The 24,343-nt window shown below is 42.2% G+C and overlaps 1 protein-coding gene across 9 annotated transcripts in view; it reads left to right on the top strand.

Annotated features, from left to right (window-relative positions):
* Nucleotides 1-14,854, top strand: part of gab1 (GRB2-associated binding protein 1) — a 34,666-nt gene extending 19,812 nt beyond the window's left edge. For 4 of the 9 annotated variants that reach the window (XM_053855786.1, XM_053855791.1, XM_053855785.1 and 1 more), the window contains 11 exons: nucleotides 3,013-3,141; nucleotides 3,743-3,908; nucleotides 5,228-5,456; nucleotides 6,412-7,088; nucleotides 8,174-8,268; nucleotides 8,397-8,697; nucleotides 9,749-9,841; nucleotides 10,365-10,458; nucleotides 11,494-11,623; nucleotides 13,249-13,377; nucleotides 13,457-14,854. In XM_053855786.1, coding sequence (XP_053711761.1) covers nucleotides 3,013-3,141; nucleotides 3,743-3,908; nucleotides 5,228-5,456; nucleotides 6,412-7,088; nucleotides 8,174-8,268; nucleotides 8,397-8,697; nucleotides 9,749-9,841; nucleotides 10,365-10,458; nucleotides 11,494-11,623; nucleotides 13,249-13,377; nucleotides 13,457-13,609 — 2,196 coding nt within the window. In that variant the 3' untranslated portion in view covers nucleotides 13,610-14,854. Of the gene's footprint in view, nucleotides 1-3,012; nucleotides 3,142-3,742; nucleotides 3,909-5,227; nucleotides 5,457-6,411; nucleotides 7,089-8,173; nucleotides 8,269-8,396; nucleotides 8,698-9,748; nucleotides 9,842-10,364; nucleotides 10,459-11,493; nucleotides 12,086-13,248; nucleotides 13,378-13,456 lie in introns of those variants that run through there. The other 5 variants (XM_053855789.1, XM_053855788.1, XM_053855787.1 and 2 more) reach the window with 4 other exon arrangements.
* Nucleotides 14,855-24,343: the final 9,489 nt, after the last annotated feature.

The following is a 24,343-nucleotide window of genomic DNA, read 5'->3' as shown; positions in this document are numbered from 1 at the left end:
GTCGTCGGTGTCAACCTCCGCTCACCTTGTGCCGCTCCTCTCCTTGCTTTGTTTTTCTGTGGCAAAGCAAAAACAGATGAGCTGTCCTTGTCTGGATGAGTCAGCAAGATAGTGTGTGGGTCACACTCACAGGAGGCAGATGGACGGGCCTGCCATACGTGCTGTTTGTGACCATGCGAACGCCTTTTGAAGTCTGCTTTCATGAGCTTTCAGTTAGACATGAGGTAGCATTTTTGAATCCAAAGATTTTCACGCTTGAAGGATTGTAAAAACACAAGTTTTTAAATCATGAGAAACAAATCTGCCTCCAATCCAAGCCGTCCTCACGTGGTCCATCTCTTCATATGTCCGAGCGGATTTTTCCACAAATAACAGTGGAAAAACGTGTTCAAGTTCCACCTCCATGATGCGTTATGTGTTTGTTTTGAGGTATCCACTTCCTTTAAATGCATTTGATCATGTGAGATTTCATGTCAACTGTGCTCTCAAATGTAAGTGTGTCGGTTCCTGTTGAATTAGTCGCTGTGTTGTTTTTGACCCCGTTTCAGACTGAAACGTCGTCTTGTTTTCGCTCTCCAGTTTGGGATCATTTGATATTTGCCTTGAAATTCTTGTAAATGCCACGTTCTTTTTTGGTCCAGCTGCGAGACCTCTTGTAGTGTGACTCAGTCGGCAACCCTGACCGTCAACTTTTGACTCAATCAAGCCATCAATGCCCCCTCTGTCTGGCGCCCCCATAACCGATATGAGTTGGCAACAGGGGGGTCTCTTCCTGTGTATCGCCCTATCAGCAAGCACCATGACGATGTGAAAGCGGGGAGGGGGTTTGAAAGTTTGTGCTGTGGACAGCTGCCATGCCAGGGACCATTTGCCATCTCGGTCCATCACGGTGAACACAACTTTGAAGGTGGTATAGAAACGAACGGCAACTCATGTGTGACTTGGACCACTCAGGATCACAAGGCCGATGTTCAAGTTGCTTTGTGGCAAAGAGGAGTAGAGCGCACACTAATCAGAGCTGGAGTGTTGATGATCTTCAGATATTCATCAACGGAGGTATGTAATGGAAGGTGGGGGTGCGCAGCGTGGAGTTGAGGTGACTCATGGTTGGCCTTGGCTTCAAAAGAGAAAAAGTTTTCAGTGATTTCTTAGAAACGCTGCGTTGAGTGTGCGTTGTTTGTCAGCCATGCTCTTCTCATGCACGCGCACACACATACACGTGCACACACACAACTTCAGCTGCTTTGATGCTGTTTTCTTTCTGAAATGAAATATTAAACGCTGGTTACAAATGTCACTGCTGTTTCACCCAGGCAAGCCGTGACTGACAAAGAAGTCAATCTCCACTCCTAAACTTCATTACCAACTTGATTCAATAATGTAACGACAGCTCATATAGTCGTCACAGTAATCAAAAGTTTGAGTAGCTGACTAAAAGTTTTTCCTCCTCATGTCTTCGTCTAATCTCATGGCGGTCGGTCGCTCCAACACCACAGTTGTGAACACTCACCATGAGCAGGTCAGGCGCTCTGTAACCAAAGCTGCGGGCCCTTCTGTTCCCTGCGGGGTAACTTGACCCCTCAGTGCTTTGTCATGTGGCAGAAAGATGTTCCCTCCACACACACCCACCGCCTTTGTCTGACCAACACAACACCGACACGTCAATAGCATTTTTGCACATTCACTTAAGCCATTATATTAATCCTCAGAATGTCCTGACCTCCTGTTAACATCTTGCAGGATCTGCTTTGGAACTTGGAGAGTGGTTACGTAACAGCCAGGGTCCTGTGCTGTGTAGTCTGGCAAAGGTGGAGAGGGACTGTTGCATGTAGCTTTTCCTGTTATTTCAACCCATGTTTGTCCTTTACGACTCGGCGTCCGTGGTCTGTTTGCTGAGGAAATATTTGGAACCTGGAGTCTGGCTGTGTTTTTGCCAACAAAGACACTTTGTTTAATATCTTTCCCTGTCAGTTAGACATCAGTGTTCAGTTTGTAAATGCATGTGTTTTGGGGATGGGACCATGTGCTCTTGTCCCAATTCAATTTGGTCCCGATTCTGCTGCCATGAGTGTTGATTAAAGCAAAAGTTCAGTTGTACACTTTTCCAAATTGCATGTTTCCTGCGAGTTAAGTTGGTGACAGTGAGGGTATTTGAAAAGTGTTTGCTGTATAAATAATTGCAAGCCCACCTTCTCTAAAAGCTTGTGGTTTTATTGGAAGTTGTCCATGACCACAGAGGAGAGATGGAGAGCACCTGTTAGCAGTATGCGTTACCCGTGTTAGCATCTGCTTGTATCCACAGTCCTTTGCACTATAGTTGTTGTTTGCCTCAAATATTAAACTTGTGTTTTTGTTTGGCTGCTCTGTTGAGCATGTTTCTGTACTCATGCATGATGCCTTCAAGATACGCTCTTCAGCCTGGCTCACTTTCTGTTGTGTTTCTACTTATGTGTGTCTGGTTATTATGTATCAATATATGTACGATGGATTCAAGCTATAATCTCTGGGTGGGGCGTTTTTATAATTGTCATTTGTCATAGTTAATTTACGGATGGATTTGATCTCTTATAATCAGCGATGATGTTATTGAAAAGTATTTTATTCTTTTGTTAGTTAGATTATGACATGTTTCACTGTAAAGCAGCTGTAAAGCATTCGGGATGTTTTGGAATGACACAATGAGAAAATGTCATGTCAAAATGGGATGTTTTTTTTGTTTGTGACCCGCCTTAAATCCAGCGAACACAGCACAGAAACAGCATTCCTAAAAGTAATGCTCTGATATTTAGAGTGTGATTAGGTGATTATGTTCATGTCATCTCTACTCTGGATTTTGTACCTTTTCATGCAACGCTATGAATTTTCTCAACACTGTAGCCGCATGAGAATTTGGAAGTGATGGCCAAACTACAAAAATAAAACAATCCGTCAGTCTGTGGTCAGTCAGGAATGGAGCATTCACTGTGAGAACACGCATCTGACCTTTGGTCTGAATTCTCTGTCACCCTGCAGGCATGGAAGAAGCGGTGGTTTGTTCTTCGCAGCGGCCGTCTCACAGGCGACCCAGACGTGCTGGAGTATTACAAGAATGACCACACCAAGAAGCCCATCCGAGTGATTGACCTCAACTTATGCGAGCAGGTAGGTGTGGAGACCACCGCAGTCCTGTCCGCGCCATGACAAGTCTGAATCCCAAACAACAGTGAAAGACATGGAGTGCACCTTGATTCAGAGGCAAAGAAAGCAAAATACATTGGATAGAACCAGTTGTGCAAGTTGTTGAGCAATAAGTTAAGTAGGAATATCGGCAAGAAATCTGTACTTCAAATAGTGAGTGAATTCTGAAAATAATAATAAGAAATACATCAATTATATAAGTAATATGCAATAGCAGTTATGAAAAGCAGGTGGTGTGAGTGTCGGTCAGTGACCAGACTAACAAGAATTATGAAATGAATGCCATAGAGGCTGCTTACGCACACACAACAATACAAATTTTGTCTGCAGTCCAGTCACCGTTGTTTCGTCTGGGATGCTACTGTGGCACAGCTGTGATCCAACCCTGCCATTCCATAACTTCCTATTTTACTCTTTAAATTTTGTATTTGTTGTTTTTACTAAATCCTTTTTGATTCTGTCGGCTTTTTCCATTTCTGCTTTCTTAAAGTGGCTCATCTAGTTCTCTATTTAAATTTGTTCGCTAGTATTATGCACATTTACTGAACAACCGGTGTTCCCTCAGGTGGATGCCGCGCTGTCATTCAACAAGAAGGACTTGGAGCACAGCTTCATATTCGACATCAAGACCATCGACCGCGTCTTTTACCTGGTGGCCGACACTGAAGAGGAGATGAATAAGTGGGTCCGCTGCATCTGCGATATCTGCGGTTTCAACCCCACAGATGAAGGTAGGATTTCGCTTCTCTGATGAAGAGCATGTTTCTACCTCTTCTGCTTCCATGATCATCTGGGAAGCAACTGAGTTCTGTAACCCTTTCCTGAATCCTAACTCTCCCACATCCGACACCAATTGTTTCACTGATATCTGTGTTATATTGATGTGTTAAAACAATGGGCTCTGGTTGTCTGCACTTCGGCATTTAGTTGTTTTGAAAAGGCTTCATTTTTACTATCGGGGAGGATCAGAACTTCAAATGAGCGCTTTTGCTGTTTGAATTTTCATGTTCGCTCAGGGAAAAGAGACGGCTGATAACACGATGCTCCTGGTTTAGTATGACAGTTTTGAACATCACAAAAGAGCAATCAACTTGCACTGTGTCTCTCAACCTGTCAATGGTCCTACGAAGCTCCTTTAGTCACTTTCTTTTAACCTGATTTTTTTGATAAGATTATGGTTCACCGTTGGATGGCTTGAGCATAATATGTGCCTAATATGAAACACTGCTTGCTGGTCAAATAGTTGATAAATGACTGTGAAGTTGGTGGGCGACGGCTTTTTGTGTCGTGATGTCATCTCTCCTCTGAGCATTTTTCTATTTATTATAATATAAATAATATTTCAAGTACCACAATCAGATGTGTCGGCGTGTTCGCACAATACAATGAAGTGTCATTTTCATCTCAAATTATTTCACCAGCCTCCAACTATTATCTTCTATTAAGCTTTCTTTTAAGGTTTTTGATATACTCAAGGCCTGACGTAGACTGTCATCCATGAAAGGTTTTCTTTTTCTTTTTTTTTTTATAGAAAATATCGAAGTGTTGTTGCTGGTTCCCACACACACACACACCCCAGCTTCGGCAAAGTTCCCTCAAGGGTTGCTTCCTCCCTCCTTGTGTAATTCAAGTATCTATTCAAGCCTTACTGTTGATTGTTGCGCTGCAGAGAGAATCTGACGACACTCTTAACCGCCACAGCTCGACACCCACTCCCATGACTAGTGCAAGGCTACATCTCTGCTGATGCGTCTCTTATTTACAGTCGACTAAAGCATTGTCGCTGATTCACTTTGAGAAGTGGAAAGTTCTTTTCCTTGGACTCATCAGAGCCTCCTACACTCTCAGCTCCTCTGAAAGTAGCTCAGTTATCTACCGAGATTCTATCTCCTAATTCAGATCTGAGCAGCCAACTCATTTTCTATAATTAAATATTTGAAGTGCTTTTTTCGTATACTGTTTTAACGTCTGTCTGTGAGAAATGTGACTGCAGTGGACCGAGAAATCAAGCATGATTTGAAGTTATCTTGATCTGTGTTTATGCTTTCAGAAGCAGCAAAGGCGGCCCATCAGTCAGCCATAGGAGGCTTGGTGGTGGACACGACCCCTCACCCTGCCCTTGGGAATATTGTTGGTCCCGCAGCAGGAGTCTTGTCCGGCCTGCCCCCTCCGTACCAGCCGGTCAGCGTGCGTCATCTGGACTCTCAGTCCAGTTCAGAAGAGCCACAGGATTATTTGTTGCTGGTCAACTGTGAGAGTAAAAAGCCTGAACCAAACAGGTCAGCTTCATCTTTCATTTCTGTTTCTATATTTGTTCTTCTCCTCCTCTTTCTTTTTCATTCTTAACTCTGCATTATTCTCTTTTTTATTTACCATTTCTACATTTACTGGATTCTTCTTAACTGAGATATCAGTAGTAATTAAGCAATATAATTTGATAAATAAGCCACAACTTGTAGTGAGTGGCCCCTCGATGTGACTCTTGATGTGTCGCCTTTTTTCTCCTTTCAACTTCTTTTCTTGTGGGATGTTCAGCTCATTGCAGCCTCACTCTTCATTGGAAGCTGACCAGGAGTACTTGCTCCTGGAGGAGTGTGAGAGCAAGATTGTTTCCCCACAAGCTTGTCTGTGAGTGGCCAGCTGAGGAGCTGGCTCTGCCTGCTGGTGTGAAGTGTTTGGGTGGAAACCGACCAGTGGGGATTGGACACCGGTCGCACCCCTCGCTTTGCCGAGGCGATATTTTAATGACTGAAACGTTTGACCAACATTAGCTTATCAGTGACACAAGCCGGTTTATTATTAATGATCCGTTATGCTAACTTGAGTTTGTGCTCGTTGTTTACATCATTTTTTTTTCTTAAGCATTTGAAGTGGCTTGAAAATTTTTTAACTTAAATATTGAACCCAATGAAAACACATGGCTTTAAAATGTGCTTTCTGATGTCCAGTTGATGACTTGATTTGTGTGGCCATTGTGTTCCAAAATGCACCGTCAGTCAGTGGCCACATTGATATCTGGTATCTGCAACAACTACTCATAATTGAGCGTGTCTTGTGTCTAACATTCGGAGTTGGGGTAATATAGACGAATTCTATTCAATCTGGAACGTGGTCTGTGTTTTAAAAGTTGGTTTCTGAATTTGCTGTTACGTTAAACCAATGCTGCATGTTTTTGTGGACGTCCTAGTAATGCGCTCTTCATTTGATGCATGCATTTTGCTTTTTCTGCCACAGAGGTCGTGAGTGTTCGAAATCTACCTCCTCTGAGACTGACCTGAACGACAACGTCCCCTCTCACCGCACGCCCACTTCCTCCACGTCATCAGCCAAACACACATCGCACAACGGCTTCTTCCCTCAGCACCAGGGACCAGCCTCGGCTTCGTCCATCTACGACTCGCCTCCACCACGTGGCGCTTCCATGTTTACCGACAATGGCCTCTACCACCTGCCTCGCAGCTACTCTCAGGACACTGTACTGGTGCCCAAATCGGCGTCATCCCCGCCAGCCCATCAAGAAAGCGCAGACTCTTCCGACCTATACGTCTTCAACACACCTTCGCGGAAGGCCTCCATGGAGACGCAGATGCGTAACATGTCCATCAGCTATGACATCCCGCCGACACCAGGAGCAAACTCCACGTACCAGGTCCCCCGCACGTTCTCCTCGTCCACTGGTTGCACGGAGGACGGCGGAGATGTCGTCCCCCCTCCGAGACCACCCAAGCCGTCGCTCAGTTCCACCTCAGGACCCCCACCTCCTCCCGCAGAGAGATCACCTACGGACAATTACTGTGTACCTCGTTCGGTGTCGGAGACGGATACGAACTACTGTGTGCCCACAGGAGCCGGAAATAAAGCCTTGCGCAGCAACACTATCGGCACTGTGGACTGTTCACGGATCTGCCGAGGTTTGTATCCTTCTGTTTTCTTTGTTTTTGTTATACGACAACAGGACTAGTTGGGAATAAAACAATTACGGTAAATGATACACACAAATCATTCAATTTTATCGAAGCAAATGTTGAATGTTTATTGCTCATGAAGGGGCTAGCTGTATTTAACTCTGAGGATGAGTACTCTAAGTTTTTGTGTTTTGATGTCTGGAAGCAAGAGTCAAATTAATTTACAGAATATAATAATTGCATATACCTACATAATACAGTTTAGATTGCAGATATTCAACTTATATCATATTGAATATTAAAGCATAGAAAAAAAACAAGTGAGTTTCACTTTTTGTACTTATTCTTCCACGCTAATGGTATTTGCACACCATGCTCTATATTGTTCTTATTTTTTTTAATTTACAATTTTACTTATTTACATTTCAGAGAAGAATTAAACTTAGATGCAACACAAATTATAATTTAACCATAGAATTTATGTATATTTTGAGGTACAATAATCCTAATGAAAAACATGTTTAATGACATTATTCATTTAAAATTTACTTTACTTGGTTTTGGGATTAAACTAAAAGTTTATTGTATATTAATTACGCATGTTTCTGTTGGTTAATAGAATAGGTGCGTGTTTAAAGAAAATGTTCAACCGTCATCAGACAGATCTTGTGTTGCAGCACCTTAAAGAAGTAGATGTTAGAGCTGTTCATTTCAAGTTACAGCGTCTGTTTTAGCCACTGCTTCCTCTTGTGGTGCCAAATGGAACTGCATAAACATTGTCTAATGATTTCTTATAAGCTTTGCCTCACTTTAAAAAAAACCTAACGGTTTAAACTATAGAATCATATACTGTATAGACAAAGTTAAGCATGCAGGTGGAGAAGTTTGGAGTCAAAGTAAGGGAGGTGACTGGGACAAAGGAGAGACGGTGTTGGAGATGGGGGAAGTGGGTCTCGGGTGCGAAATTTTAGATTTTTCATGTGACTTTGCCGGATGCTCATGATAAAATGGAATGAGGAAGTCTGGTATTATGACTGACTTACTGAAAAAGCATTCCAATGCATGCAAAATAAAGCCTTCTTCTTTTGCAGATTTTGGATCGCAAGACTGTTACGATGTTCCTAGATCTTTTCCTTCAGACAAAAGCTGCTCCTTCGACTTCAACGAAAGTTTCAACAGCTACTTTGTAAGTTTTTGCTCCGCTTCTGATTTCAGTTGTTTTTGATGGAAGATGAGAACGATCCTCCAGTTGAATCTTTTTCTGAAAGAGTAAAGTTGCAACTGGAATGAAATGTTTCTGTTCCATTATCCCAGAAAAACAAGGGAATAATGCCACTGGGCAGCCACTCAACAGAGGAGATCGACCAGAACTACGTACCCATGAGTGCAAACTCCCCATCACACCATCACTCAGGCAGCTTGTCAGAGCCCATACACGAAGCCAACTACGTGCCTATGACTCCAAGCACTATGGAGTTCTCCTCGCTGGGAAAACAAGTCCCCCCACCTGCACACATGGGCTTCCGCTCCAGCCCTAAGACCCCCCCACGCAGGCCAATGGTCATCGACTGTCAGCCCCCACCCGTGGACCGAAATCTTAAACCGGATCGAAAAGGTGAGGGCGTTCGTCCTGATGTGAGGGTTCGCTCCTAACCTCTGGCAGTCTGGATTACTTTATTAACATGTCGGTTCTGTTGCTTGCCTTGTACTAATCCACTGCTTCCTGTGGCTATTGTCTAACACACCAATGTCTTTACTAATCCCTCATCTGTCAGAATTCTAGGTTCAGATGAATGAGCTATAGAGGAGGTTGAGATGAATGAGATAAGTTGGACCCGTTGTCTTTGCGCGTACATTTATTATTGAAGCATTTTTTATTATTGTTTTAGCTCCAGAACATTAACCACAGACGTTATGAATTATCTAAATGATCCTAAATGGGGCATGAATAATGGCCAATTAGCTAGATGTCTTTTTACAGGCCTGGCACTAGTTACTGGTGTCTGAACCACCTTCGTTCATGTACATTCCTCAGTTTGCTCCTTGTCAAAAGCACTTTTGTCCCGCGCTCAAGAGGCCCCGCAGACTGTTTCGGAGGTTTGCCGTTCCCTGTGCCATTGGGTGACCGAACTCAAGTGGTCACCTCCGTCTCCTTTGTTCCCCGCAGCTGAAAGAGCCCTTTGATAAGAGACCTAATAGGCAGCACAGTTGCGATCTAGCGCTGAGTAAATGGCCTTGCTTCAATGAGCAGAAAAATCATCGCCGTCTCCGCAGTCTTCCGTGTGGCGCTGTTAGACGCTGTTGCACGCCAGACGGCTCCCACCACTCAAGCTGTCAGCTGACACATGGTATCAGCCTGATCAGACACAAGTCCGCTGATTAAGAATCTTCTTTTTATATTAATGCACCATCTGCATTTTAAATATTATTTTTGCCTACAAGATTTATAAATTGTGTGTCAGGTGTGTGGTTGAGCTTTCGGACACGCCGCCGTCACTAGGGTTGTCATGACGATCACTTTTCTTTGGTCTGCATGCTGTGATCAACCGGGTCTTTTCGTATTTTCTTTTTGGCTTTGCATGGCTGGATCTTCCTTTTAAATTGGGCCTTAATCCTTGTGATATGTTTTTTTAATATAATAAGTAAAGTCTTCTTTCATTAATCAGGTCAAAGTCCTAAAATTATAAGAGCAAAAGGTGTCGGTTTAGAGCGAACCGATTCTCAAACCGTAGGTGAATTCCAGAGAGGACGGCGTAAGGGTATGTATCCGACTCTCGAGTGCAACCTTTTGTTCTGAACGCTTTCCTCCATCTTTGCCTGTTGTGATTTGTGGGTTTTGTTGTTTTTAGTGTGTGGGTAGTGAATTCTCTGTCAAAGGAAGCTGATCACAAATCTATTCATTTTTTTTTTCTTTCAATCCACTGACATTCCTTTTTTCCCAAACTTTTTTTTCTTGTTTTTTTCTCGGAGAAAGATTTTTTTCTGTCCTTAAATTGGACAAACTTGTAGCAATAATTGATGATATGGCATCTGCCCAGAGTAGAAACAGGATTTATAAAGAGCATCTGCTCGAGTCTGTCATTAATTTTGGTGGCCCAATGTTTGTATGTCTAGACAGGATAGATGGCCCCCTTACTATATTCAAGACGTTTTTCTTGCTTTAATACGAATGGTGTTTGAAAACAAACATAAATTCACAGACAAACCCATTTGCTTTGACGTGTTTCCTGTCTGGCCGTCCAGTCTGCTCAGTGGTTTGTGTGTGTGTTTACTTGGCTTCAGGAAAACCTGCTCCGCTGGAGATCAAACCTGTGCCAGAATGGGAGGAGCCTTGCACGCCAGTCCGCTCACCTGTCACCCGGTCCTTCGCTCGGGAGTAAGTCCACAACTGTCCCGCTGTGTTTGCTAACAATTCAGGGCGTGTTCACATCGTTGAAAGCAGCTGTTTGCGGACGGCTGTCGACGGCGACGTCCAGACTACTTTGTGATCTGTTTCAAAACCGATAGTCTCCACCCACGGCAGCTCTCTACGTTAAAGACGCCTCTTTAGGTTGACACTTCTGTTTTGGGCCTGTGGATATTATCAATAACTGATGACTGACAGAAACAAGAGTGTTCAATCATACATACATGCAGGAAAATTAAAGTAAACAGACTTTAGAAACCAGACTTTATGCTTAGACATGGGGTGCACCAGGGCTCAACTCTTGGACTCTTTTTTTTGTTTTTGGATTCCCTTAATATTTGAAACAATCTAAAATATGATCATGGAAAATCTTGACTAAATTATTGACAGTTTCAATCTTTCAATTCTCAACATTGTCTGAATCAAAGTCAACAAATAGCAGAGGCTTAAAATATGAAATGTATGCACAAGGTATTCAGTGTTTTTAATGTAAATTATGTTTAACAAAAGGTCATGGATTATTAATATGACATTTTAATGACATTAAATGAGTCATCAATTTGCAGGGAAATTGCATCATTTGGTGCCAAGCTTGTTTTGACTTGCTTTTAATCATTAATAATTGACAATTCCAAACCCTGAAAATGAGTGAAATTCTTTCTATACATTTTTAGCAATATTAATTCCTTATTTCAAAGTCTGAAGATTATTCACGTTTCCCATCCAAGGGTAGTACGACTTGTTTGCCACTGGTACAGATGTTGTGAGGTCACCCTCTGAAACAGAGCACAAAGTAGAAAGGAAAGAGATATGTTTTCAAATGTGATGTCTTTTTGGGACTTTGGGATTGGAGCCTTTCGATGTGAACATGCCCTCACCAGTAGAGGACATCCACCCAGACAGTCTCTCTCTAACCCTCCATGCTGTTAGTCTGATCGCTGCTCAACTGTTTTGCTGTTCTGTGTGTGTGGAATCTTGTGGGTAAACACTGTGAATGCTGCTCAGTTTCTCTAGGTTCCCGATGCCGCCGAGGCCCCTGTCAATGCACAGTACAGCCTCCAGCACTGACTCCGAGGACAGTGATGAGAATTATGTATCCATGGTCACTAATATGAAGAACCAGTCAGACGAACCAGTATGTAACACAATGCTTCCTTCTGACTTCAGTAAAGGGGTTTTTGAGATGTGCTTTGCGTGCGGTTTACACCTGTGGAGGTAAAGATGGGGCAGCATATTTAAAAGCGACACGCTGCTGCAGATGGACTCCTCCTCTCTCCAACCATCATCACAGGCTTCCTCTTCCTGCTGTTTTATTTCTTGCTTTCCTTCTTTCGGTTTTCAGGTATTCTGTTCTGGATTGACTTCCTTTAGTTTTGTCATCTCACCACCTTTGTTTTCATCCATCTCTTCCTCCCTTCCAGCTGGTTTCTCTGAGACCCCAGCTTCACCTCCTCCCTTCTGTTTTGTTCTCTAACCATCTGCTGTTCTCCTTTATCTTCTGTTGTCAACACTTTTGTGTAGAGAGGAGTCCTTCTACTGCACTGTCCCCATCACCCCCGTAAAGAGGGAGGTGGAGGAACTTGACACCGTAGAGGAGGTGAGCAGGGTCGCCTCTGTAACCTGCCGTGTCAGAGTGTCTAAGGGTTAAACAGTCATTGTGTTTTTGTGAAAACTCTGCTGCCTCTTTCCATGTCACCTCAGTTTGAATGCACCGACACTGTTCCACTTTAGTCCTTTCCGATTAGCAATAACACCACCATACATGAAGTAGAGGATTAATTCATCCAAGATGTCGCCCGTGTTTTGAGTGTTGTCACAATAATACAATTTTGGGTTTAGTTGTCGTTTTGAGAGAAGGGCTGCATCCTCATGAGCAGTGTGAGGCGCGCCACTAGGTGGCGCCAGAGGACTTCAGTCGAGCCCTGGCGCGGGAAAAGAATGAACCTGAAAGAAGTGTCGACGTCTGGTTGGCCAACAGAATGTTTTCTAATTTTGAAAACACGTGTTAGAGATGTAGGAAGAAATATATGTGTATATCTGTCAACATGTGCACATATGAAGCTGATTTAAATGTTTTAGAAGTATGTCTAATAACATACGAACATGCTAAAGATGATAGTAAAAATAATGTCAGTTATTATTTTTATGTTTATATTATTATTAAAATATTTTATTATTATTAATTATTAATTTACATTATATGACATCATCTTTGGCCATAAAAAACTGACAAACAAAAAACAGCGCTTGCTTTTCTTCCTCTGAAAGTAGATAACTTGGACCTAATGGCCGTCTCATCTCATCGCAAGTTTTCCCATCCCTGAACTCAGTGCCTTGACATGAAGTTTGTTTCCAGCTCTTTTGACAATATTGAAAGAGGAAAGTTAAGGATAAAGTATTTCCACTTGGCTGTCCCCTTCGCACTATTGAGGTTAGCCGGGCTCGGGGTTTCCTCTTTGGCCCTCCCTGTGACTTATGTTTGTCTTATGAAGCCATGGGTGTCGAGGTGCTGGAGTTCATCTCCTTCCTCCCCTGCAACTGTCACTGCTTAGTTCTACGATTGTTTTTACAGTGGTCTTAGTTTAATTCTAAGGCCAATAAAAACTGATTGGTGAAGCGCAGTCTGGCGAAACTGGCTAAATGTTTTTGTACTGAGGGCGATTCAACTTTTTATAAATTGTATTGTTGTGACAAACCTGTTTGCACGTCTGTCTCCGTGCTGCCCTTCGACGAGTTCACACCTTCTCCTGACTTCTGTAGAGCTCTAAACTCACTGCGCCGATGACTGTGGATGGGGGAAGCAGCCCAGTCGTGAAACCCAAAGGAGACAAACAGGTGGAGTACCTGGATTTGGATCTTGACTCTGGCAAGACCACCCCACCTAGAAAGGTAGGTGCACTTTGCAGAGCTCATTTACCGTGAGTATATATATATATATGTATAGCAGGATTTTTGTTTTCAATTCCAGACCAATGGAGCTGGCCTGGCTGCGTCGGATGAGCGCGTGGATTATGTGGTTGTGGACCAGCAGCGCACACAAGCCCTGAAGAGCACCCGGGAGGCCTGGAGCGACGGCCGACAATCCACCGAGACAGAGACTGTGTTAAAAGGACCAAAGTGATACTTCATGCCTCTCACCCCTCCAAACTGAAAACCACTAGGCCTTTTCCACACTGGCGTAAATGAGGGGCTTGTGCCTTGAGAGGGTCCTGCTGTCCAGATCCACTTGGCCAGGAGGACAGTGGAGCACTGAAGCCATCAGCCGCCTTTAGCTTCCGCCACCTCTGGAGTGGAAGGACTGGGCTTGTGTTCCAACTTGGGCAGTACGATCAAACGTGCACACTCGCTGACCCCCTCGTCGGACGTGTTTCTCTTCTTTCAACGATCATTTCGCTGAGATAAATTTGAGTCGAATCACTTGAATAAGAGGTTTTACCAGTGAATGCATTTCTGTGGACGCGCAGGTCAGTTTGATCACTGAGCCGATCGCATCTGACAACAATGCAAAAAAAGACATCATCGTTGAGGAACGCTCTCCTCCATGCAAAGACCCTTGTGCCCGCAGCTTTGGGGTCACTCAGTTGAATATACTGATTCAGCTTTCTGTTTGCTCGTGTTGAGATGCTTCACTCCGTTGTCATGGAAGTGCGAAGACTGTACAAAAGTGTTATGTACATAAACTAGTAAAGTGTCCTTCTATTTGTATAGATTTCCAGAGCATTGGTATGAGGATTCTGCAGGGTGGAATCTTGTACCTGTCTCAGTTGGTATCATGACTTGTGCTCAGTGAACGCATTACTGTGAGTTTTTCAAAGAACGTGGCAGGTTTTCTATAAGTTATGCAAAGGTATCAATGTTGTAGTGAGAGATGGTGAGAGAGGAATTGAGGTACTCTTTTTAAATTCATACTAAAGCTATCCGTTTCTAATTTATTTCTCCTGTGGACGCCGCGTTCCACGGTGTGTTTTTTATCGATGAACGTTTGCTAAAGCTAGTTAGCTGACACTGGTTGACAAGCATTGGTCGGTTCATTTCACATCATAGAGCTCCTTCGTCACAACTTTAATTTATTTGGACACAGTTTTGAGCTATAACTGCCCCCTGGTGTCAAGTGTTTTACTTCACTAACCTGTGAACTCTCACATGTACGACCCAAGCATGTTGCAAAAATAGTTGCTGTACATATTGTGGCGTCTATTCGGTTGAGGCGTATCATTTAATAAAAATGTGCCGAGTTTGTCCTTTTTCCTCCTCTTTGTGACTTGGACTGCAAAGTGAATGATTTGTGATCGTTTTTTTTTTTTTTTTTAATCCTGGCAAAACATGTAAATTTTAAAAGTGGACTAAATAAAATTCAACCTCTTCAGCTTGTGTTGTCTTTCAGATCTTGGTATATTAATTGATTTGAGATGAAAATTTAACACAAGGATGAAATTGATTTCGATGCTGTTCTTAAGATAGCGGTCTTTTTAACTGTCATTCCTCATGACAATTCATTTCATATAAATTTTACCTTAATTTTTGTGTTCACAAATGAACAGGGCATAAGTTTATATATATAATTAATCTCCAAATTATCTGTTCGACGTTTTTGGCACAAACTAAAACAAAAAAATATTGGAAAAACTGTCATTTAAGTGTAATCTTATTTAAAAGAGGAAAAAAAGTTGCCCAACGCGTTTTGCTCGCGAGATTGCGTCGCACAATATGACGTCACTTCCGTTTTTCCAAATTGAAGCAGCAAACTTCATATGCAATTATCAGCGTTGTGTGTTCTGATATACGAGTTTTATACGAAATTGTAGAGAGGTTGTCATGAGAATTACGACTCAATAATTCTAAAAAAGAAACTGCAGCTAGCAAGCGCTTCTGAGACCTTCGACGGCACAGGTGAGCGCAATATGACTTATTTTTGTCGAGTCATTAGCATTCTTCAAAGGTTTGTTACTAAAAACCAAACCTCAAATATATTTCATATAATCGTTGTTAATCCCTGTATCTTAAAACAACAAAGTTCTCTCGGGTTTTTCCCCTTTCGTTCAAGAACATTTGTAATATGAAGGTACAAACGAACGAAAAACAAATGCTTAGTCATGAGACGTTCACTTGCTGTTGATATACAATTGAATAAATGTATACATTTAAGTCTATGACCTTTCTTGCTTTACGTATGCAGTTTTTTTCATGGTTAATTGATACATGGAGTCACAAGTTTAACGTTACATTTTCTCGTTTGTATTACCTCAGTTGGCCACTAGATGGCAGTAGTGTTTGAAATACGTTGCCTCCTCAGCCCTCAGTGAATTCTCTTCTGGTAGAAAACTGAAACGCAGATCTCGAGTTGCAAAACCAGAGGTCGTGACGAATTTCTTGATGCAGTCAAAGCTCAGTCTGCAAAAATTTATCAGGGATGGTTTCCTCAAGGTTTACCAAGACGTTTCAGTTGTAGTGAAGCATGTCAGCGTGTGTTCGTGCTCTTTTTTTCCCACTTCAAGTCACTATCGTCTTGTTTCTCTTTAATAAAACGAACAGAAATAAGTATGTTTGTTATTTACCAGCTCAGCAGAAAGCTGAGAGAAAGAAAGAGTTGTGCATCTTTGGGGAGTTGAAATCAATGGAGAATAATAAGATATGATCACAAAATCGTGCTTGGGGTCATTTTTGTATCGAGTTTCTGACAAATCAATGTGAATATTTCACTTCTTATTAACTTCTGCCGCAGGTGGCTGTAAATATCAGATGTGATTTCTATTCTGATGGGTTTTTTTTTTTTTTTTGTCCGTCAATATCCTCCCTTAATGAGATTGCAGCTGCATCTGTTCATCGACTCTGGTCTCCACAAACCTCGGCGCTGCAGGAGTCAAGGCTTCACTAGAACGGCTCTGCTTTCAAATATATGCGATCGATCAAGGTCAGGAGAGCGTATGCTGAATTGAGCGCAGGATGCGTAAGATGCGCAGAAAAAAAGACGTCAAATTTGTTTAGGTTAGAAAGTTAAAACACGGGATTTAGGTGTGAAATCGTGAGAGCAAAAGAAGACTTCAGTTTCATTCAGAGCCATGCAGTTTTATTGTGTCCTAATGAGACGAGCTGATCTGTCCGGCGGCGCCTCCTTCAGTCTGCTGCTGCTAAGCCACATCCACTGGGCTGAGCCTGGACTTCCAGCTCTCAGACGCAGCTTTCATCTCTGGAGCGTGAAATTCACCGAAGACGGTAAACAAAGCTTTTGGCAGCCGACGCTTAGCAGAATCCTTCGGTTGCTTTTCAGTGTTCTGTTCTGATTGTTCTCGCGCGGAAGATGAGGTTTCATCACTGTGAATCGTCGGCAAGCAGCATCACTGTTGGATTCAATAGTGAATAGTAGTGCAGTACAGTGATTCTTAACCATAGGCCCGGGGCCCCGCCCCCTAGAGGGACGCTAGAGGTTTTTTTGTTTTACACCTCTGGGCCGCGAGACAGTTTCAATCCATTAGCCCCGTATGGTGGCGGCAGTGTGTCACTAAATGGACTTGACAGCTGCAAATCTGTAATAGTTAACAACTATGGAGAAGTTCTTTAAAAGAAAAAAATGATAAAGAAAGTGATGGCGCCCCCCAACAGTAAAAACTGTTCATAAAAGCACCTGTTGAAGCAGTTTGGCAAATTAATTAGAACATTTTATGATGATACTTTCATTTACACTTCACTTACATCTTCTTTTTTTAGTTTAAATAAAATATATTATTTTTATTTTATGATATTCAGACCTGGGTTTTATTATATTTAATTTATTCAGAATTTTACTCAGTTTTTTTTTCTCAACACTTAACACTTAAGTGTCTTTTTTTTCTATTTTTTTCTTTAGTAAATTTGATGAACATGACTTGCACCTGGTTCTGCTGCTCATTGGGCTTTTCGATGACAAATGTCTTTGCAATGACAGACAACACCAGAGAAAGGCTGCTTATCTTGCTCTGTGAAATTAATAATTATTTTTTTAGCATTCCGAATATTATTCTCGGACCGGCGAGTGTTGCTAAGCGTGAGCTGCGCTAACACCCTGCTGCTGAGGAACCAGCGGTCTCACTTTCATGAGGCCAGAAAACTCTCTGTTCTCCTTCAAGTGCTAGCGTTTTAAACGGCGTGTTTCATTTGAAGGTGCTTCCCTGCACAGCATTTTCCCGTGCATGTGCTACAGAATGCAAACTTTACATGACAGATTGAAAGAACCTCCACAGCAGACATGCCACTACTGAGTGAGCAGCGAGTAGAGACGAATGGACGCGTCACAACCAGCGGCGCTTCATCAGAGGCTGGCTGTCACATGTGATCAGCATTGACAGGTAGTGATCGGCATTCACCGATGATGCTGAAATCATGATCGGTGACCTATTGATCGGAGCGTCCCTAGTCTAAAGAGGTTCATTTCTTCTAGATGCATATTTCTTATGTATCTAGTTTGGTGAAAGTCAGTTGGAAAGCTCAGAATGTCCTGAGAGGTTTGTAAGAGTGGCTCTTCCGTAGGGGGGCGGTGTTTAGGGAGGACTGGAGCTTGGTCAGTTCGTACTGGTATTGATGGTCATGGTGATGGTAGCGAATTAAAAGTATATTGGGTAAGGAGCTCAGTCAACCGGGAGAGACTCAGAGTGGGAAAGTAGTCTTATTAAAGGTCTATACAATCCATTACCGTCTCCCCGGGCTTATCTGTGCCGTGATGAAGGGGAAATCTCAGCTCAGAGTGGAGTGAGACATTAATAAAATGGGACAGACATTGGAATGCATGAGGGCGCTGTCGCCCTCTAGGTAACCCAAAACGCTTGGAGGATTCTCATTAAGGAGGTCACAAGCAAATGTTGCGGTTGAACACATTTACCTGGAGACGCGCAGCAGACATGACTCTTGAACCCTTCGGCAGAAGAAAGCTGAAGGTTCATGGACTTCTTCCAGCTGAATAAGAGATATGTGTTGTTGATGTGAGTAAAGGAAGTGCAAACTCTCTGTACAAAAACTACAGTAATCATCTAATGTTTGTTTTATTGCATATATCAACATAAATCAAGGGCGATCGAGAAATCTCTTCGGAGCTGAATGATTCACGAGCCGGTGAAAGTCTTTGCCCGTTTGTTCTTCAGTACTGACTGTTTTTGCCTTGAGCGGTTTCTAGTCTGCTTGTGAATGTACATATGGACTGTGTAGGCTGCAAACACGGAATTGTCCTCTGGGACAGATGAACTCTTCATCTGAGGCTGTAACGTTACCTTTAAAAACCTCACAAACCTTTACTTTTTCACTTCCAAGATGTGAGGTTGTGTGTTCAGTTTATTGATGGCCACCTTTTTTTAGCACCTAAAGTGACATCTTTAGAGGTACATCTGTGGAAACATCTGTCAGAGTAACTGCCTCTTTGTCGTTGTTCTCTTCTGCGTCCTGCCGTGTCTCTCCATCAGAGAAAGTGGCTCTGTTTTAGACACACTTTCTCTGAGGGTATATGTTGTGTCGTGGTGGGAACCATACCAAATAAAAAAAGCCAGTTGTTCAGAGTTGTGCTTCATTAGACGCTCCTAAAGTTGCACTTGAAGCATCTCATTGTCTCTCATTTACGAGCTGAAACAAGACCAGAGCCTTATTTAGGACCATAAACCCTTTTAGCAGTGAAAGTTGTTGGTTACTCATAAGTCATTTATCCCCAAGAATATTACCAAGTAACTAAGGAGCATACTATTTTTTTTAGGGCTGCAATGATTAGTTGACGTCATCAATAACGTCGACAACAAAAATGTGTCGATGTCAAAATCTGTGCATCGATGCGTCTCGTTGCGGGCCGCAGGATGGGCATCAAGAAGTGGTTGTTATTGAAAACCAGTGAGAAAATATCACTGAGGTCCGACTCCAACTGGCCTCCGCGTCACCGCCTCCGACTGACCGCTTCAGTCACAGTCACGGAGGGTCGTCGTGTTCAAAAGTGTGGCTTTGTTTTGTCTGCGAAGATAACGCGTCTTAAGTATGAGCAAACCCCTTCGACACCACAGTAGAATGATGAAAGAGTGTTCCGTGTTTGGTCTGTGACTCCACACACCCGCGAGCTAACAGCTAGCATGTCGCTTTTTAATGATGTCACACATGTCACATCTGCACTATTAGTTTTTTTTTTACAGTGATGTAGTGAAGTGGCCTCGGTGTCTCCTCATAATAGTAACCAGAACTGAACTAGGGAGCTACACTGAACACATTGTTTTAGATTATTATTCAAATAAGACCCTTTGATGTGGATGGTGATCAGATATTTTATATGCGATACATATGTGAATAGTGATGATTTTAAATTCTTCTCCAGGACCAATAAAGACCTCCGTTTTAAAGAACTGGAGCTCTCTATCAACGGGTTTATGCTTCAAGCTTCACAGCGTTAACACATGTTCCTGGATTATGTGTCATTATTTTAATAAACTTGTTTAATAATGTATGGTGTCAGAGTATCACGGTGAGATGATTTAAGCTACTTTAGATTAAACAAAAATTCAAAGTAGGTCCAAACAAAGGTCATCGCGATTAGTCGACTAATCGAAAAAAATCAACAACTAAAATAATTGTTAGTTTCTGCCCTACTATGTTTTGCTTGTGTACTGATGGAGGAGTTGTCTGTTGTTGTTATTAACACGACAGTCACCTGTCTCTCAACTTGATAGTATAGTAATATAAAACTTGTGTGTGCTCCTTCTCGTCTCTGAAGGTCAGAAACGAAGCAGCAATGACCTTGTGAGTGTAACATTCAGTAGTAACATTCGGTAAAGATTCAAAATATGCAGTATGGAGTTGGTCGCACAAGTTCCTTTCGAAATGGTCTTCTCTGCTCAATACCATTCATATTGTACCTCTATTTCTGCTTTAATTTTATTGAGTCTAAATTATTCGCCATGGTTTGAATTGTTTGTCCTGTATCCATGGCATTAAAATGTCCAGGGACAGTGAAGGAGTGGCATTCATATGAAGTGGTGTCAGAATAGCAAAGTGGAACACTGAAGAGAGCATGGCTTCAATAACTGGATCCTCTGAAGCACCCTAGTGTTTGCATATGGATGTGGAGGTCTGTTTACAATGATATTACATTTATAAAATATAGCACTGTTTTCTCCTTTAAATGAATCAAAATCTTATTTATTTCTGTTTTTTAAATCTACAACAAGTTGCCATACTGCAACCAACGATATAAGATCTTCGTTTTAGCTGGATCTGCTTTATTTTTTTTTCCAACATGTATTGACTTCACTCAAGAGAACGCTGTCTATATGAGGAGATAGTTGCCGTGTAGACATGATGTTTTGGAGCCCCGGGGTGTTGAGCCAGAACATCCAGTCCGCGAATCCACGAACATATGAAAACCTGCCTGTAAGCAGTGGATTTCCTCAGGGGTCCCACAATGTATTGCGGCTGTTGTGGGGGGGGCTATCAGACCTCATGGACAGGAGGTATGAAGAAAAAAAATCGGTCTTGTTGTGGCATAGGAATGAACATTTACAGCAACAACAAGTGACCATTTTCTGAGGCAAAACTAAGAAAAATATTCAAACAATACACCTGTAAAATAGCGTCCGATTGGACCAGAGGTCGAACCGAATTTGCTCACAAATCCCACAGCTTCATCAGGTGTGTGTGGGGCAGGTCGCCGACTGGTGCAGGATCTGGATGAGACGGTCTTCAGTGGTCTTGGTGCGTGTGGCCTGTTAGCTGTGCTGAACATTCTAAAATCTGTTCCAAACTTTTGGAGTGATTTTGCGAGCAGACAGACAGGAGCAAATCTTGGCAGATGTCATGAAGTTCGAAACATTTCTACTGACCTCTGCGACCGCATGAGGGCCCCCAGTCTTGTGGCCCCCAGGCCGCTGAGGACTACTCAAGTTCCCATTGTGGAAAATATTAAGCTGTATTTCAATATTGTTTAGCATGCACAGCTAACTACTGGAACCACCATGACAAACCTGACTTAACCATTCGGAGTCTCAGAAGACAGGCGCTTATTCACCGTGACAAACTCCGCCGTCCTCCATCATACACTTGACAGGTTGGTTCTCCATTGAAATCATCTTCAGATGATAAATTGGTCACTTTTTAGATTTCCACTCAGGCAGATGAAGTCGTCCTCGGTTGGTGGTTTAAAAAGCTAATTAAAGCAAATATTGTCACAGTGCGGCTGGATCATAATTGCTGCTGTGACATGTAGCAGATTGTGGAATGTTGTCTGGCTTTGTTCAAATGGAATTTTTAACGATTACCTGTCATTTTATCAGGCGAGGCTGATGGCATGGCAGGGGAACATATGGTGTTTGACAGCTCTTGACTGAGTTTTTTTTTTTTTTTTTTTCGCACGCGGTTGGCGTCTTAGATGAGCGCTCGAGAGATAATATCAATCGCAGCCAGAATTATTTTGGTCCCCGGTCGACCACAAAGACCTTGCTGAATAAAAGATGGCCAACAACCAGTGTCAGTCTGAAACAAGCCTGTGAGGAGATGTAATGAGAACAGAGGCATGAAGGAGGCAGTGAAAGTGAAGCCGTGGTTATGGTGCGAAAGTCTTACTTAGCCCAGTGTGAATTATGACAACTTTGTGATCGATGACTTCCTGTGCTGATGTGCCTGTTGACAAATACAATGCGTGTCCCCCGCTTCTTGCGGATAGAATAGCTGAGCAGAAAAGCTGTAATGTAGTTTATTTTTTTACATTAACGGTATCTTTGAGGGAGAATACATGCCTGTTTTTGGTGGTGCTAATGGCTTAGCAGCGAGTATTCTGTCCTCAGAATATCGTCTGCAGTAATGCAAACTTCAGTTACATAGCTGCCTTTTGCAACTACCCCATAGTGCATTCCTGGGCAAAGTGCGGCTTGTGGGCCACATGCGGTCCGATCCCTGCATGTTTCCGGCCCGTTTCATATCAGACTAAAACTAATACGTCCTAATTTTTCTGCCTTTTTTTTTTCTTTCTCTTTTTGTCACCACCACCACTTCGAGCAGTAAATATAGCAAGTTCTTGTTTTAAGACAAAAGTTTTCTTCTTTTCATTGGACATTTTTGTTTTTCTTCAGATTTCACAACTCGACTGTGCAGCTAATATTGAGTAGTTACCGGTCAACCATCATCACATATACTCCCCGTCTGATATTGTACAATGTACCTAGCACCCACCCCATGTTGCACCACGATGTTGCACATTTGTATATTTGTAAATATGTTGAGATGACTATCTGTATGATGACTACCTGTTTGCGCTAATCATTTTTACTTATTTCTGTCTTGTAAAGGTGAATTTCTCCTTGGTGAGATCAATGAAGTCTCTTATCTTATCTCAAAATGCAACCAAAGAAGAGTGGAAATATATTTTGAAATAAACTCCTTTTTTAATCTTGAACATCTAGTCTGTAGTTTATCTATATTCTATAAGTGCATATAAAATGAAATAGGTCAGTTTCATGGTATATTTCAACTTAATAACCTGAATTATATTTCATCTTCTTGTCCTTGTCACTTAAGTATGTATTTAGAATATTTTTTCCATCATGTTTTGTACTCAACACTGTCTTTCTTTTGGCACGATGGCGCCTCACAACTGTAACAGTTTCTACTGTGGACCTTTTGGAAATTGAATTGCCCACCTCTGCCGTAGTGTATTGCTTTTTTCGTATTTAAAATAAGTGGGAAGAAAAGGAGTTTACGGTTGAAGACGCGAGTTCTGATTATGTGGAGGTGCTAGCTGAACGTACTGCTGAAATTAATCGTATCTACAAGTACACTTCAGTGAAGAAGAGGTAAAACAAGGTAGATGTCTCATGAAAAGAGCAACGTCTGGAGTTGGATCCTCATGTTGCCAGGAGTGCAGCGAAAGACAGCAGGGACCGTTGTTGGTCTATTAAGAGCTGAGCAACTGCTCCACTGATGGCAAAAAGCATCCAGTGCGAAATGAACAAAACAGAAACCAATCAATTTCTCTTCAGCAGAGGAATCAGACAGATAAATGGAGATGAAGCAGATAAGTGGAAAGACGTATTTTCGGGGATTGACCGTAATCGTCATTGATCCTGCTTGATATCTGTATATTTATCGTTTAATTTCACTCATTAATATTTCATGAACACATTATCCCTTTGGCAAACAAGGCATTTTGTCAATAAACTCACACTGAGGCTGTTTTGCAGGCAACACGAAAACCTGACAAACCTTTACTTGAAATTCAATCCCAATGGAAGCCAATACTGAAAACATACTGCAGAGGATGGTTACCCTTTAGATTAGGGAACACGCTGCATATTACCATGAATAAACAACTTCCTCAAATGGATATTAGCAGAATATAAGCCGGTAACTACTCATAGTACAGGTCCGATTTGTGTCTTGTTCCGCTTGGGTTGGTCAGCAAAAGTTCCCTCCAAACAACACTGTAATTACACATTATTAACAGTAAAGAATCAAGTGTTCCACCGTCTGAAGTGTAACCCACTTCATTGCCGAGCTCAGCCAAATAATACATATTGAAATTGTGGATGGAATTACGAAAAGTTCAAATGACGTACATGAAACACCATCTATAATGTGTCTTGGTTTTGGTTGAAAATATAGCTGTGTTGATCTGATGGGCTGCGAGTTTGAGTCCCACGCTCTTGAGCAAGAGTGATGAAGTACTGACTTTGGTCCAGTAGAACCAAACTCAGCAGCTACACAGAAGTAGAGGAGGGATGATAAAAACGACTCAACCTCCTTTTTGTTTATTTATTTTTCTTCCTTTAAAATGTATTTTTCAAAAGCCGTCAATGTCTTAATGCTTTGATGTTGCTCTCACGATTACAGTTTAGTTTTATAGCTGTCGCAAAGCTGTGCAATGTTTTTT

This window comes from Synchiropus splendidus, chromosome 2 (genome assembly GCF_027744825.2).
Source record: "Synchiropus splendidus isolate RoL2022-P1 chromosome 2, RoL_Sspl_1.0, whole genome shotgun sequence".
Lineage (NCBI taxonomy): Eukaryota > Metazoa > Chordata > Actinopteri > Syngnathiformes > Callionymidae > Synchiropus > Synchiropus splendidus.
Note: the sequence above shows the minus strand (reverse complement) of the source record. Positions and strands in the feature narration are given on the sequence as shown.